This window comes from Anopheles funestus, chromosome X, assembly GCF_943734845.2.
Source record: "Anopheles funestus chromosome X, idAnoFuneDA-416_04, whole genome shotgun sequence".
Classification (NCBI taxonomy): Eukaryota; Metazoa; Arthropoda; class Insecta; order Diptera; family Culicidae; genus Anopheles; species Anopheles funestus.
Window position 1 is genome coordinate 18,564,855 of NC_064597.1, and position 13,120 is coordinate 18,577,974.

The 13,120-nt window shown below is 41.6% G+C and overlaps 2 protein-coding genes across 3 annotated transcripts; one reads left to right on the plus strand and one right to left on the minus strand.

Annotated features, from left to right (window-relative positions):
* Positions 1–4,481: 4,481 nt before the first annotated feature.
* LOC125764036 (uncharacterized) lies at positions 4,482–6,074 on the minus strand. The gene has a single exon (XM_049427858.1). It carries the CDS (start codon positions 6,072–6,074, stop codon positions 4,482–4,484), a length of 1,593 nt encoding a protein of 530 aa, XP_049283815.1.
* Positions 6,075–6,457: 383 nt separating this feature from the next.
* LOC125769031 (uncharacterized) lies at positions 6,458–9,846 on the plus strand. Of its 2 annotated transcripts, none has more exons than XM_049437434.1 (5): positions 6,458–6,783; positions 6,876–7,269; positions 7,341–7,569; positions 7,638–7,718; positions 7,775–9,846. In XM_049437434.1, exons 3-5 carry the CDS (start codon positions 7,440–7,442, stop codon positions 8,965–8,967), a joined length of 1,404 nt encoding a protein of 467 aa, XP_049293391.1. In that variant the 5' UTR covers positions 6,458–6,783; positions 6,876–7,269; positions 7,341–7,439; the 3' UTR covers positions 8,968–9,846. The 2 variants fall into 2 exon arrangements, with proteins under 2 accessions (XP_049293391.1, XP_049293399.1); XM_049437442.1 differs by having other exon boundaries at positions 7,775–8,593.
* Positions 9,847–13,120: the final 3,274 nt, after the last annotated feature.

Sequence of the window (13,120 nt, forward strand, 5' to 3'; positions counted from 1 at the left end):
GTTTTTTGTGGACATATTCAATGACGGTGCGGCATTGGATTAACGCTTCACCGAACAGATGGAAAACCTTTGTTGCCAATAGTGTGGCAAAGATACAAAGACACACAAGGGAGAGTTCGTGGAGACTTGTTCCGGGCAACCAAAATCCAGCGGATGCAGTCTCATGTGCATGTTTACCGCAGGAGCTGACCAATACGTGGTGGAATGGTCCATCATGGTTGGTAAACAAGAAAGATTTCTGGCCATCACAAGGAGAATTAAGGAATGACACTTTAATAGAAGACGAAAAACGTCTCGTACTCATCACCAAGCAAGAAGAAGAATCCTTCAGCGAGCAACTGTTTTCGAGATATTCTTCTTACTCGAAATTGCGGAGAATCGTGAGCTACTGCATTCGATTCATCAATCGATGGTTGGGTAGACAAAGGAGCACGGATCGAGAGATCGTCGAGGAGTCTAAGTGGCTAACAACATCGGAGTTAGAAGCAGCAGAACGGACTATTTGCAGAATGGCTCAGCGAGATTCGTTCACAGAGGAACTCAACACACTAGCAAAGACCAATCGATTGAAATATTTGCAACCGTTCATCGGAACTGTGCTTCAGCATTAATTCGGCGAACGTATCATCAGTGCATCCGATGCTTCAGATGCAATCCGAAACTAGTATCGCAACCAGTGGCACTGCTTCCAGACTGCTCGGGTTTCTCCATCAAAGCCATTTTCCGTCACTGGTGTGGATTATTGGGGACCAATCTACACAAGGCTCAATCGTAGAGCACGAGTTAACAACCTCTTTTGTAAACACAGCATTTTTCAGTGTTGTCAACCGCCACCGACAACTGCAACGATCAATTGCACCGATCAGCTAATAGCGTCGATCAGCAAACGTCTTTATCGACTGACCTAGTTACCGATTGCAAAACATGCAATAGCCGAATCAGCAATAGCCATCAAGAATCATCAATTTCTTCCCCTTCCTCACCCAACTCACAGTAAGCAATTCGTATGTAAATCAAAATTAATAAACCCACTCCGATTTTGACCGCATAATGAGAAAGTCTTGATTTCCTTCATCAGTGTCCGAACCTTATAGTTCTTAACTCACGCAAGGCTTATATCGCTATTTTTGATTGTTTTAGCACCCGAGCCATTCACATCGAGGTAGTGTCGGATCTAACAACAGACGCCTTTATTGGAACTCTACACAGATTCATCGCCAGACGAGGAGAAGTCACCGAAATCCACTCTGATAACGGGATGAATTTCAAGGGAGCGGCAAATCAGTTGCGTGAAGTCCACATGTTGCTGAAATCGGAAGAGCATAAGAGTCGTGTACCATGCGATCAGGTGGAGGTTCATTCCCCCACGTGCTCCAAACTTTGGTCGACTTTGGGAGGCGGCCGTAAAATATACAAAATATCATTTTGTTAGAGTAGTAGGAGAAACTAAGTTAACTATTGAATAAGCAAGCACGCTGTTAGCAGAAATCGAATGCATACTTAAAAGCAGGCAGATTACCGCATTATCCAACGATCCTGAAGGGTTCGAGGCATAAACGCCTGGTCATTTTCGCCTCAATATAAGGAAAGGGAAAATAGAAGAAACATACATGGGTTTTTGGTGGCCGGCATGTTGGCGCCAAGGTGATATGCAATACGCATATCATCAATGAATTATAGCGGATAGGAAACTATTATAGCATAAGGAATTTATTTATAATGAATTATACGACGAAGGAATACAGCCGTTGCCACCAAATTTTGGTCCTAAGTCATCAATTGTTGTCTCGAAGGCACCTATTTTTGACAGCGCTCAACAAATTTTGTCTGCAAAGCATCAATTTTTGACAGAGCGCATCAATTTTTGGCTCTAACGCACCAAACTCTAGAAAAAGGAGGCAGGATGAACAAAATAGGTCAGAACGAGATGGAAACAATTCTACCTTAAACAAAATCTGTCGGCTCACGTACAAAATCAAAGGTTTCAAGCTTTATTTCGGTTTTCGCCGGCGTTTCCCTTGTTCTTCTTGTTCTTTTACCTTAATTCTCTCAAAATTTAACTCCCATTGCTCGTAGGGTACGCAATGGGCTAGCTTCGTAAAAATATCATCCAGCAGTGGCAGCGGGTATTCATGCGATTGCAATGCAGCGTTTAACCCAGCCAATCTGAATAGTCGACAGGCGTTATAACATTCATCTTTACCATCCGGTGCAGTTCTTCCTCAACTATAGGCTGCATTGCGTAAGAGACCGGTCACCTTGGACTGAAAACTGGGCTGCAATTTTCCTTAAGCTGCAGCTTTATTCGCGCTTTTTTACAAAGGCCTGCACCACTAAACACCTCCGGAAAACTATCCTGCAACGCTTTCGGAATATTCGTATTGGTCGAAATATTGGCGCAAAACTTGTCCATGGGAACGGAATCAAGAGCAAAACAATCTACCAAGTCTGCTCCCAGTAAAAGCAAGTCCACCTGGGCCTCGCGGATGGTCGCCGGTTTGGTAGTATCGCATATTGTGATATCTGCTTCGAACTCGCCCAGCAGCTTCAGTCTCTCGTAAGAATCGGTTTTTGCACTGACAGTTGGTTTCATCAATGATGGCTTCCCTAGATTTTCCCATGCAGTCTGCCCTATGATGGAAATACCTGAACCAGTGTCTAACTGCAATTGGATACCCAGTCCATTGATGGAGATTTGAACAAATTTACGACTGGCTCGTACACTGCACACTCGCACGGTTTTAGCAGGACGCGTCGGGTGGTACTTTCTTCGTCCCGCACGCCACCGCATAGCCAACCAGCGTTACTTGGCTTGTCGCTCCTTGACCGGTCATCGCGATACATGCGACGCGAGCGCGATCCTTTTCCGTTCAAACTGTCCTGGCTGCTATCTCCATTTTTTACTACCAGCACACGCTCTCCCGTCCCCCCACCGATCATCGCATTTTCCTTCTTTAAATTAGAAATGCGGTTACACTCTTCCGATATCTGCTCTAATGTTATGTCAGCCCGCCGTTCAATTCGAGTTAGTAGTTTGACTCGAAAGTCTTTATCGGATTCCTCTTTCAAACCACATACAAAAATTAAGCACTGAAATTGCTCCTCGGTCAAGCGGGCTAATTTAAAATCCTCACACGCTCGATTCACGCGGCATGCGTATTCGAGGAAATCTTCTGCTTTGGTCTACACATACATTTGTGGCACTTACTTAAAAGCGATTCCGACTTCCCGAATAAATATTTCAGCCGCTCTACAGTTGCCTCGAGTGTAAAATCACGCGGTTTACGGGGCAGGATATAATTCACATACCTTTCGTGCTCGAATGGGCCCAGCTTCCGCAAGATCAATCTCACCTTCGCTGCATCGTCAATCCTTGCAGCGTCGCTGCTGAACACATCTTCGTAGCGCGAGTGCCACTTCTCGAACGTTATATCGACGTCGGCTTCGAAGTGGAATTCGGTGATGTTTCTCGTCAACGAGTCATGGATTTGTTCTGGATTGGATAGGGTTCCTTGTGGCGCTGATGCCATCTGTGGTTCTGATACCGGTTGCTGCTGAGATGCAATCTGCGGTTATGATATCAGCTGCTGTTGCTCCATCTTGGCAATAAACTGTTGCATAAGCTTTATTAATTGTAGCATAAAGGGCTCACCGTTATATGGCGCGTTCGACTGCGGCGGCAGATGCTGGCTTGTAGACAGCATTGAGAGGGATGGCGGATGATGATTTGGGGACTCTATCGAGAGCGATGACGGATGCTGGCTTGACACTGCTCCTAGATGGTGATCCCATGGCGCTGTGTTCGGCGGGATGGGCTGATCATGCCCTGACGATGGAAACGCGGTACCCGCAACTTCGAACTGTTGCGAGAAACGACGCTGTTCCTCCTCCATTTCGGAGTCCCCCAGGCTCGTGTCCTTATCACGGCGTTTACGTGGGAACTGAATTTTCTGTTTTATTCTGTTTGCACTAATTACTTAGTTACTTTTTGTTCTTAGTTACTTAAATTTTCTCGTCGCCATTTTTGTGCTCTTTAAAAGAAGTTAAAACAAACTCACGTAACAAATTACATGGTTAATTGAATACATTTATTACATAATATAAAACTATACGAAAGGGCACGACACGAACTTGTCGCTTTCGTGGCCGGCAATGGAGAGAGTCAAACGATGGTGCGTAAGCCGATAACTGCCGCAGCGGTACATCGGGTCCTTTCGCGCAGTGACAGAATCAAGTAACGGCGTTACGCTAAGTGCCCCCGGTTAATACAGCCGCACACACCAGTAGTTGTTGCCTCTTTCTGTGGTACTTGTCATTATTAGGCTATGGTTATGAGTTCTTTTATGTGTGTTTCTTTTTCTTTCTGTTAAACTGGTTTTCTCGCGAACGCGTCTTTGTTAATTTGTCTTTGTTTGTGTAGATTCGTGGTACGGTCGGGCATACGTTTCGCATGTTTTTACAGGCAAAAGATTATTGCTCAATTATTGTGTTATTTTTTTCACCGTAGGGATGGCAGCTGATGGCTTGTCCAAAATCAAGAAAGCCATTTCCGTAGCGAAGGGTTGATTCTTGGACCGAACTGTAGCGACGATCGAACCCCTTACTTGATGTACCGCATTTCCTATGCCCGAAACAGCAATATTGACCTTGTTGCGGTTGGTCAATAGTTTTCGAGTGCATTCCTCAGTAATGAAATTTGACATGGACCCCGAATCCAGTAGAGCCCTTGCCTCAAGCGCATTACCGCAACCATCCTGGATTACAATCTGTGTCGTTTCCAGGAACACCTTACCGTCATCCGAACATGATGTCATGCTTACCACTGTACCCGGAGTGTGATGCAGAAGTGTATTGTGGCGTTGATGGCAAGTTCGACACGAATAGTCAGACTTGCACGATTTGACTTGATGAGTGCCACTGAAACAGTTCCAACACAAGTGCTTCGTTATAACGATATCTCGTCGCTGCTGAACATCCTTAGCGATGAATACCGGACAGTTGCGTAGAAGATGAGCGTCGGTGCATGCTAAGGGACACTGCAATCGCTTAGAATGAGCCGTGGTTGAGGAATGGGCCGTGTTTGATGCAGCTGCGTTTGCGATGAACCCTTTTTGCACTGGCTGATGATGATTGCCGGCCACCTTTCTTACATTACCAATTTGCTCACATGCAAAATCATTCGTTGATTTTAGGATCTGGATCCGATCCTGCACAAAAGCGATCACATCCTTGTACCTATCTTTAGGGAAATGCACGGAATGTTTTTCCCAAACCAGCAGCGTCTCACGATCCAGCTTCATCATCAGCATATTCGAAAGCGGCGTGTCCCATGCATCCACCGGTTCCTTCAGCTTCACCAATCCGTTGACAAAACGAGTGAATTCGTCCACTAGATGCGTAAGCTTGTCGACGCACACCAATTGCACACCCGGAAGATGTTGCAATTTACGATAATATTCACGGATTAACAAGCGTGAATTATCGTACCGCTTCAGAAGTGCCGCCCATGTAACAGGATAGTTGTCGGATGTTAAAGGGGTGTGCTCAAAGGGTAGAGCTGCTTCTCCCTTTAACGATGAAAGCAAGTACTGGAGTTTAGCGATGGCGGGAAGTTCTGCAGACGCGTCGATCATGGCTATGAACCGATCTCGGAACGAAAGCCATCTTGTGTGATCTCCATCGAACGTTGGAAGCTCGATCTTTGGCAGACGTAGGTTAGAAGCGTTTGGCCGAAAAAAGGCAAGCGTCGAGGAAGCCAAACCCGACGTGTCGTTCAGCGTACCCTCTTCCTTAGGTTGGTTTTCCCGTAGGAATGATTTCAGCTTCCGATGACGATCCTCAAAATCACTCCTCTCATGGATGTATGCCTCGATGCTGGCGTCGTTTTCATCCTGCTCTTCGAGTTTCTCAATCGAGTTGAAAAACCCTGACTTGTGTCTGTCCAAACCCTCTACAGCTTCTGGAATCTGGCTTGCAAATTCGGACACAAAATCCGCTTGAAACCGTTCCAACGTCTTGAGGCCTTCTACAGCGATCCTCTTTTTGAGTTGCGAAGCTTTGATTTTCTTGTCCATTGTATTACACTTTACACGAAACACGAACGAAACGAACAAACGAAAGCGATGACGCGAAATTTAAACGATGGCGCGTGAAAGACCGATGCCCTTGATAACGGGGCGAAAGCGATGGCGCGAAGCGTCACGTAAAAACTGCACTTTTTCGAAAGAACCGAAATTCACCCTTGATAGCAGGATGATGACCGAAAATACACTTTCTTTACTACGATCCGGCTCGAAGGATCAAAAATGTGAGAAAAACTCTCGAAAACTGGTAGAATGTCGCGGTAAAGAAATGTAATGAAAGGAACCCCAAGTAGAAATTGTCAAGCGAAATATAGGCCCGAGGGGGTGTGAAGGGTAAAAATTTGCTCGAATCGTGAGATGGAAGAAACTTTGCCGTAAGTAAGAGCAGGACGGCGATAAAAGCCTATGATGGTGTTGGTAAATGTCACCATACTTTACGTATATTTTCATTTTGCCATCAAACCATAAACAAAGCGCTGCTCGTGACTGAAACGATTTATAATATATTTTTGGTGTTTTGTGGCTGCAAGCTATCAGGAATAGTGAAATATGGATCTTTCTAAACGTTTGAAGAAAAGTGGAGTGGCACGAAAACGTGCCAAAGCGATTTGGGACCATTTCGAAAAGGAATGGGAAGAAGAGAATCAGCCGGGACCTTCCTCTTCTGCTTCTGGTTCTGATTCCGTTTTAGAAGTACCAGGTAAGTTGTTAATGTTTAATTCTTATTTAATAGGAGTTCGTTGGATCAACGTGTCTTTGTTTAATTTAATGTGTTATGTTTTATATTTGCAGTAATTGATCTTCCGAATTCTGAACACCCGGACGCACCAGATATGTTAGAGGATGAAGAAGACGATGTGTATGATGATACGGAATTTTTATACATGGAGGACGATTGGAACGAAGCCGCATCGGATGACGAGGATGAGGAAAATTATGCTGATAGTGGTCCCGAAAACAACGATTTTGCAAGGAGACTACGGATTTGGGCATTATCTAACAAAATTATTCACACAACATTGAGTGATTTATTGGTTTTGATTCGTGAAACTACAAATATTTCTCTTCCTAGGTGCTCCAAGACGCTGCTGAAGACGCCGGTACGAGTGGAAAAGGACATAGCGACTGTTGGAGGCGGGCAGATGTGGTATCAAGGAATACAAAGCTCTCTTCAACATTATTTTCGGTAATTATTAATATTCTATAAGGTAAACATGTACATGATTTTCCATAAGTTATTCTTTGGATTCTTTCTAGTTCTGCGACGCCACGGGATATTATTTTTGACATTAACCTGTCGGTATAGATGGCCTTCCTCTGCATCATAGCTCAGCGAAAGAGTTCTGGCCCATTTTGATGCAAGTGAGCAACATGCCAGAAATACCGATCATGGTGTTGGGGATATTTTGCGGTTCGTCAAAACCGGATAACGTTGAAGGTTTCCTACGGCCTTTAGTATCGGAAATAAACCACATACTTGTGCAAGGTAAGTGTCTATATTAATTTGTTTTATTAATATTTGTAACATTTTAAGTTTAAATCAATTAATTTCAGGTATACTAATAAACGAAACTGTGGTAGACATCCGGTTAGGGGCATTTATAGCTGATACACCAGCTCGTGCGTTTATAAATGGTAAGAAAATTGCGAGTGAATATGATCAAAACATTTAATTGCCATTTGTCTTTTAGGAGTAAAGTCTTATAATGCCAGGCATGGATGTATCAAATGCAAAATAGTTGGCACCTTCGATGAGAGCGCAAGGAAAACACTATTTGGAGGAACAGCGGAGGATCGGGCGGATGAGGAATTCAGAAGAGGAGAATACACTGAACATCAGCTGCGACACACACCGTTATTAGACATAAATGAATTCGACATAGTTAAGGACATAATCGTAGCAGATAATTTACACATATTGCATTTAGGTTTAACTAGAACTTTATTGAAAGGTTACATTTTAGGTTCATTGCCTCCTCTTCTTAAATGGACACCTCGCGAATTGAAGGAAATTTCTAAATTATTGGTTAATGTAGAGTACCCATCAGAAATACACCGTAAGCAGAGGGCATTAAATTATATCACATATTGGAAAGGGTCCGAATTGGCGGCATTTTTACACCATAGCAGCATTCCTTTATTGAAAAACAGAATCTCGGATAGGGCATATGAACATTTTAAGCTTTTTTTCTTAGCAGCCAACATATTATCGTCAAAATTATTTGAACAATATTGGGAATATGCAGGACAGTTACTACAGCAATTTGTTTCGGAATTCAGCACAGTTTATAGCAGAAATTATTTAACAAGCAACATACATAATCTACTTCACATACCAGCAGACGTACAAAGGTTCGGGCCTCTCCCTCTAATATCATCCTATCCATTTGAAAATAAGCTTCAATATATAAAGAGATTAGTTAAAACAGGCCATAGAGAATTAAACCAGGTAGTATGTAGACTAACAGAGCTTAGCGAATTAGAAACAGCGGTTGAAAATACAAAGGAACAAGTACAATATCCGTTATTAAAAATTAAGAAAGAGGAGGTTATTTTACAGGTAAAACCAAACTTTATTTTAAGAAAAGGAAATAGGAATAGTTGGTTTTTAACTCAGGGGAATGAGATAGTAAAGTATAGTAAGGCAATTCAATCATCGGGGAAATTTTTTATTGAAGGGCATTTAGTGACTGTAAAATATCCAACATTTACCACTCCCGTTAGTTCAGAAATCATTTATAATTATACAGCTAAGAGTTCAAATATTTCGGAAACATTATTAACGATAGATTTAGAAAGCGTTAAATGTAAACTAGTAGCTACAAGTTTGGATAAGGGAAATTCGTTTAATTTTAGTCCTTTATTACATACGTTTGACGAATAGATAGTTTTAGATAGTTACTTATATACGGTTAATTAGTTATTAGTTTTACAGTAATTGTTAGTAGTAAGGATATAATTATTGTTATATAGTATGTATTATGTCATCATTTTTAGTTTTATACAGCATTAAAAACATATGCAGTTCAACAATAATCATTATTATCACAAATTCATGAAACTTGTCTTTTCATTGACAATCACAATTCAAGTCATATCACTAGCCTATATTATATATTAGCCTATTCTGCTTTCTTGCGTTTTATGGTATTACGCAATCCTTGTGTGGAACATCGAATCTTTCCATGGTACAGCTTTTTTAGCATAAATTCCTTTATATCATCATCCGTGAGCATGTCTCTTTTAAGGAAGGTGGCTCTTCCTACAAACTTAAATAAAGATAGGACATGAACAAATCTCTGTAGCTCTATTTTTGGTTCAGGAAACCCCTTTCCCGTCCAACTGCATTTGGACAAGAACTCTCGATCCATCAGCAGGTCTAACGTTATCGAAAGCCTTTCGTTGTCGTCCTCGATGCCTTTTAAGATATTCAGTAGTATACGAATCGTTTCGGACATGTATATACTGTTAGCCTGGAGGGTTTGTTCCAGCGACTGTAACATCTCCAAGCTCTCTATTCTTTTAAGGTGATCTTGAAGATCGTTGGGTTTTTTCTTTCCGCAAGAATGATTTAAAATCAGACTAACTTCCTGGGCCGTGTTGCACACAATCTTGGACATGATTCCAATCTGCTTTTCAATCCTGTCCAGTTGTGTTCCCTTTCGCGATCACACAGGTTTGCTCGAGGGAAAGTGAAGTACTTCGTGTAGGTACTCTGGGTGGTTGCAGATCCGAGGATGGATTGGTAGTGGAAGTCGTTCTTGGGGAAACTAAAGGAAGAAAGGATACGGATTGCAGTGGTGCAACCTTTGGAAGGGTCAAGGAAGTGGTTCGTGTAGGTACGGTGGGTGGTTGCATATCCGAGAATGGATTGGAAGTGCAAGTCGTTCCTGGGGAAATTAAAGGAGCGAAGGATACGGATTGCACTGGTGCCATTCTTGGAAGGGGAGGAAGGGTCAAGGAAGTAAAACGAATGGGCGGTATGGGCGGAGATGGGAATGCCGGGGATAAACAGGAAGAGGCAACTACTATATTGTTCGAAGCAGATTGATCCTCATTTTCGGATGTTGTCTGGCGAAAAAACTGGTCGGAATCCATTTGTACTGTAACGAAAACAAAAATCAACTGCGTTTTATTGCACTGCTAACGGTACGGGCATGCATCGGAAAAATGGCTCTTCTAAATATCCAGAGAACCAGCAACACGGAGGACCCTCGCCGAAATCCATGGTAAGTAAAAACTTTTCACATACAAACCTTATATGTTGTTCTCTTTCGCAGGTTTCAAATCATAAATTATCTCTCCACAAGCTGAATTCTCTCGATAGCGATGAAGCTCGTAACAACGCTCTCTCAAGGAGGGTTAAGCACAGCAGCTAAATCCATAGGACAAACAAGAACGACATAACCTTTTTTTTCGCCTGCGACAAGACTGACAGCTTAGTTTAAATGTGTGAGTGTCGCCATGGTTTCTGTTGTGTGCGTGCCATCCGACCCCCCGATAAGCTGCCGCGCGGTCGAGTCCATTAAAAAAAGCCAAAAAACTGCTCGAAAATTCTACTTGGGACCTTGCAGTCTTGGCCCGCCCTGTTCTGTTTGCAACTGTATATTCATTTGTGCGAGTTCATTTTACATGCAAAGTTCATTCTAATTCATCCTAATTGTCGCTGACTGTCAATCCTTATACAGTTGATCCCCGCAGTACGCTATACTCGATATACGCGATTTCGCAGTACGCGATTTTTTGAAAAATGACAGTTCATTGCGTTTATCGTTGTGGTTTAAACTCTTGATAGTTTGCTTTGTCATTTTCGTTGATATTTTGCAGTACAATTTTTCTCTGCTTCGATAGAATGAAGTTTTTAACACGCAGTTTTAAACAGTCGTTAAAGGCCAAGCGGACAAAATCATCATGTTCTCCTGCTTTGGCAAGTTTTGTTGTTAGTTAGGCAGAACGAGAAAGCAGTACGATTTTGTCCACATGGCTGCAACGGCCTAAATTTCCAGAAAATTTTCACTTGTTTTCACAATCACTACACGTTGGTTCTTGTTTCTTTGGGCTGCGCTTTAATCTCGAAGCGATAAATATGGAATCAAATTATAAAAATAGTCGGAAGAAGTGTGCTATAACAATGTCAGAAAAGTTGGAAATGATCAAGTTGTTTGAAAAAGGAAAAAGTTATGCAGCAATAGCCCGGCAAATAAAACGACCACAATCAACAGTGCGGACCATCATCCAACGCAAAGATAATTTACTGAATTTTGCGAAAGGAGATTCAATGGCCACTCGGAAACGTAATGAGATAATAGAAGAAATGGAACGCTTGTTAGTGATTTGGATAGAAGATTTGTTAAATAAGCGAATTCCTCTCAGTTTACAAATTATCCAAACTAAGGCAAAATCTTTGTATCAAGATATAGAAAGCTCCACTGGAATTACGGAATGTACTGTAAACTCTTTCAAAGCCAGTTCGGGATGGTTCAACAGATTTAAAAATCGTACTAACCTAAAGAACATGAAGATGCATGGTGAGGCTGGAAGTGCAGATGAAGAAGCAGCAGAAAACTTTCCTGGCTTGTTGGAAAAGATAATAGTAGAAAAGGGGTTTCTTCCGGAACAGATTATAAATGTTGATGAAACTGCACTTTTTTGGAAAAAGATGCCCACAAAAAGTTATGTTTTCGGCAATATGATACCAATACCTGGAATAAAATTAAATAAGGAAAGAATTACCATCATGGTTGGAAGTAACATGACGGGTGATTTAAAATTAAAACCCTTGGCAGTATACCATTCACAAAAACCAAGAGCATTTAAGCATGTTCAAGTTCAGTCCTTGCCAGTGGTTTGGAAATCCAACAAAAAAGCATGGGTGACTCGTTCCATTTTCAATGAATGGTTTCTTCAAAACTTTGTACCAGAGGTAGAAAAGTATTGTAGAGATAAAGGCATTCCATTTAAGATCCTTTTGTTAGTTGATAATGCTCCAGGCCATCCAATAGAGCTCAACGAACTGCACCCTAATGTTGAAGTCGTTTTCCTGCCACCTAGAACTACATCATTGTTACAGCCTATGGACCAGGGAGTAATTGCAACATTAAAATCGTACTATCTTCGCAGAACATTCACTCGCATTCTTCATACAATAGAGCAAAATCCAACATTCAACATAACTGATGCCTGGAAAAATTACGACATTCTTTCTGCCATACGTAACATATCTGCTGCATGGCATGAGGTTAAATCGAGTACCATTAATGAGTGTTGGAAAAAAATATGCCCTGCTTTTTTTACACATGATACGACATCAACTGATGAAGATGAACAAATTCAACTTCTAATAGAAGAATGTGTGTCTGCAGCTAATGTGTTACCATTGGAAATAGATGCTGAAGATATACGCCAATTTATCTTTTTACAAGAAGAACCTCTAACGAACAATGAGCTAATTGAAGCAGATACTTTAGAAGTATTGGATGAATACAACGAGGAGTACGACGAAGAAGATCTAGAACCTATTCAAAAAAGATTCAGCTCAAAAAGATTGGAGGCTGCTTTCGAATGTAAGCGATCGAGTTAGAAAGGAAATAGCGGTTTACAAAAATATTTATAATGACAAGAAAGTCATCAAAAGACAGTTATCAATGGACAGTTTTGTACAAAAATTGTAATGTTTTCATCATATATAATGAAACATTTGTGAATCAAATATACCGGATTATGAATTCTTAATTGAATGTGTTTTTAGTTTACAATTTTTATTATATGAACATATTTTGATTTATGGTTACGATTAGACGCTATACGTGTGAAACGAACACCTAGCTTGACTTGTTTACATAGTTTATTCGAACCCCATGTGCATGTTTATATTTCGACTCTTCAATTTTAAGTATAAACGATATGTCAGAGGGAATCCGCAATACGCGAAAACTCGATATACGCTATAGCGTTCGGTCCCAAACATTAGCGTACTGCGGGGATCTACTGTATCGTCAAGTAGTGTGTGTTTACAATTCATGGTTAAGTTCCTTCGT

Excerpts from the sequence above, each read along its gene's own strand:
- LOC125769031 (XM_049437434.1), top strand. The coding sequence starts at position 7,440 with ATGCAAGTGAGCAACATGCCAGAAATACCGATCATGGTGTTGGGGATA. Across the intron at positions 7,570-7,637 it reads AAACCACATACTTGTGCAAG|GTATACTAATAAACGAAACT; the intron begins GTAAGTGTCTAT and ends AATTAATTTCAG. Across the intron at positions 7,719-7,774 it reads AGCTCGTGCGTTTATAAATG|GAGTAAAGTCTTATAATGCC; the intron begins GTAAGAAAATTG and ends TTTGTCTTTTAG.
- LOC125764036 (XM_049427858.1), bottom strand. The coding sequence starts at position 6,074 with ATGGACAAGAAAATCAAAGCTTCGCAACTCAAAAAGAGGATCGCTGTA.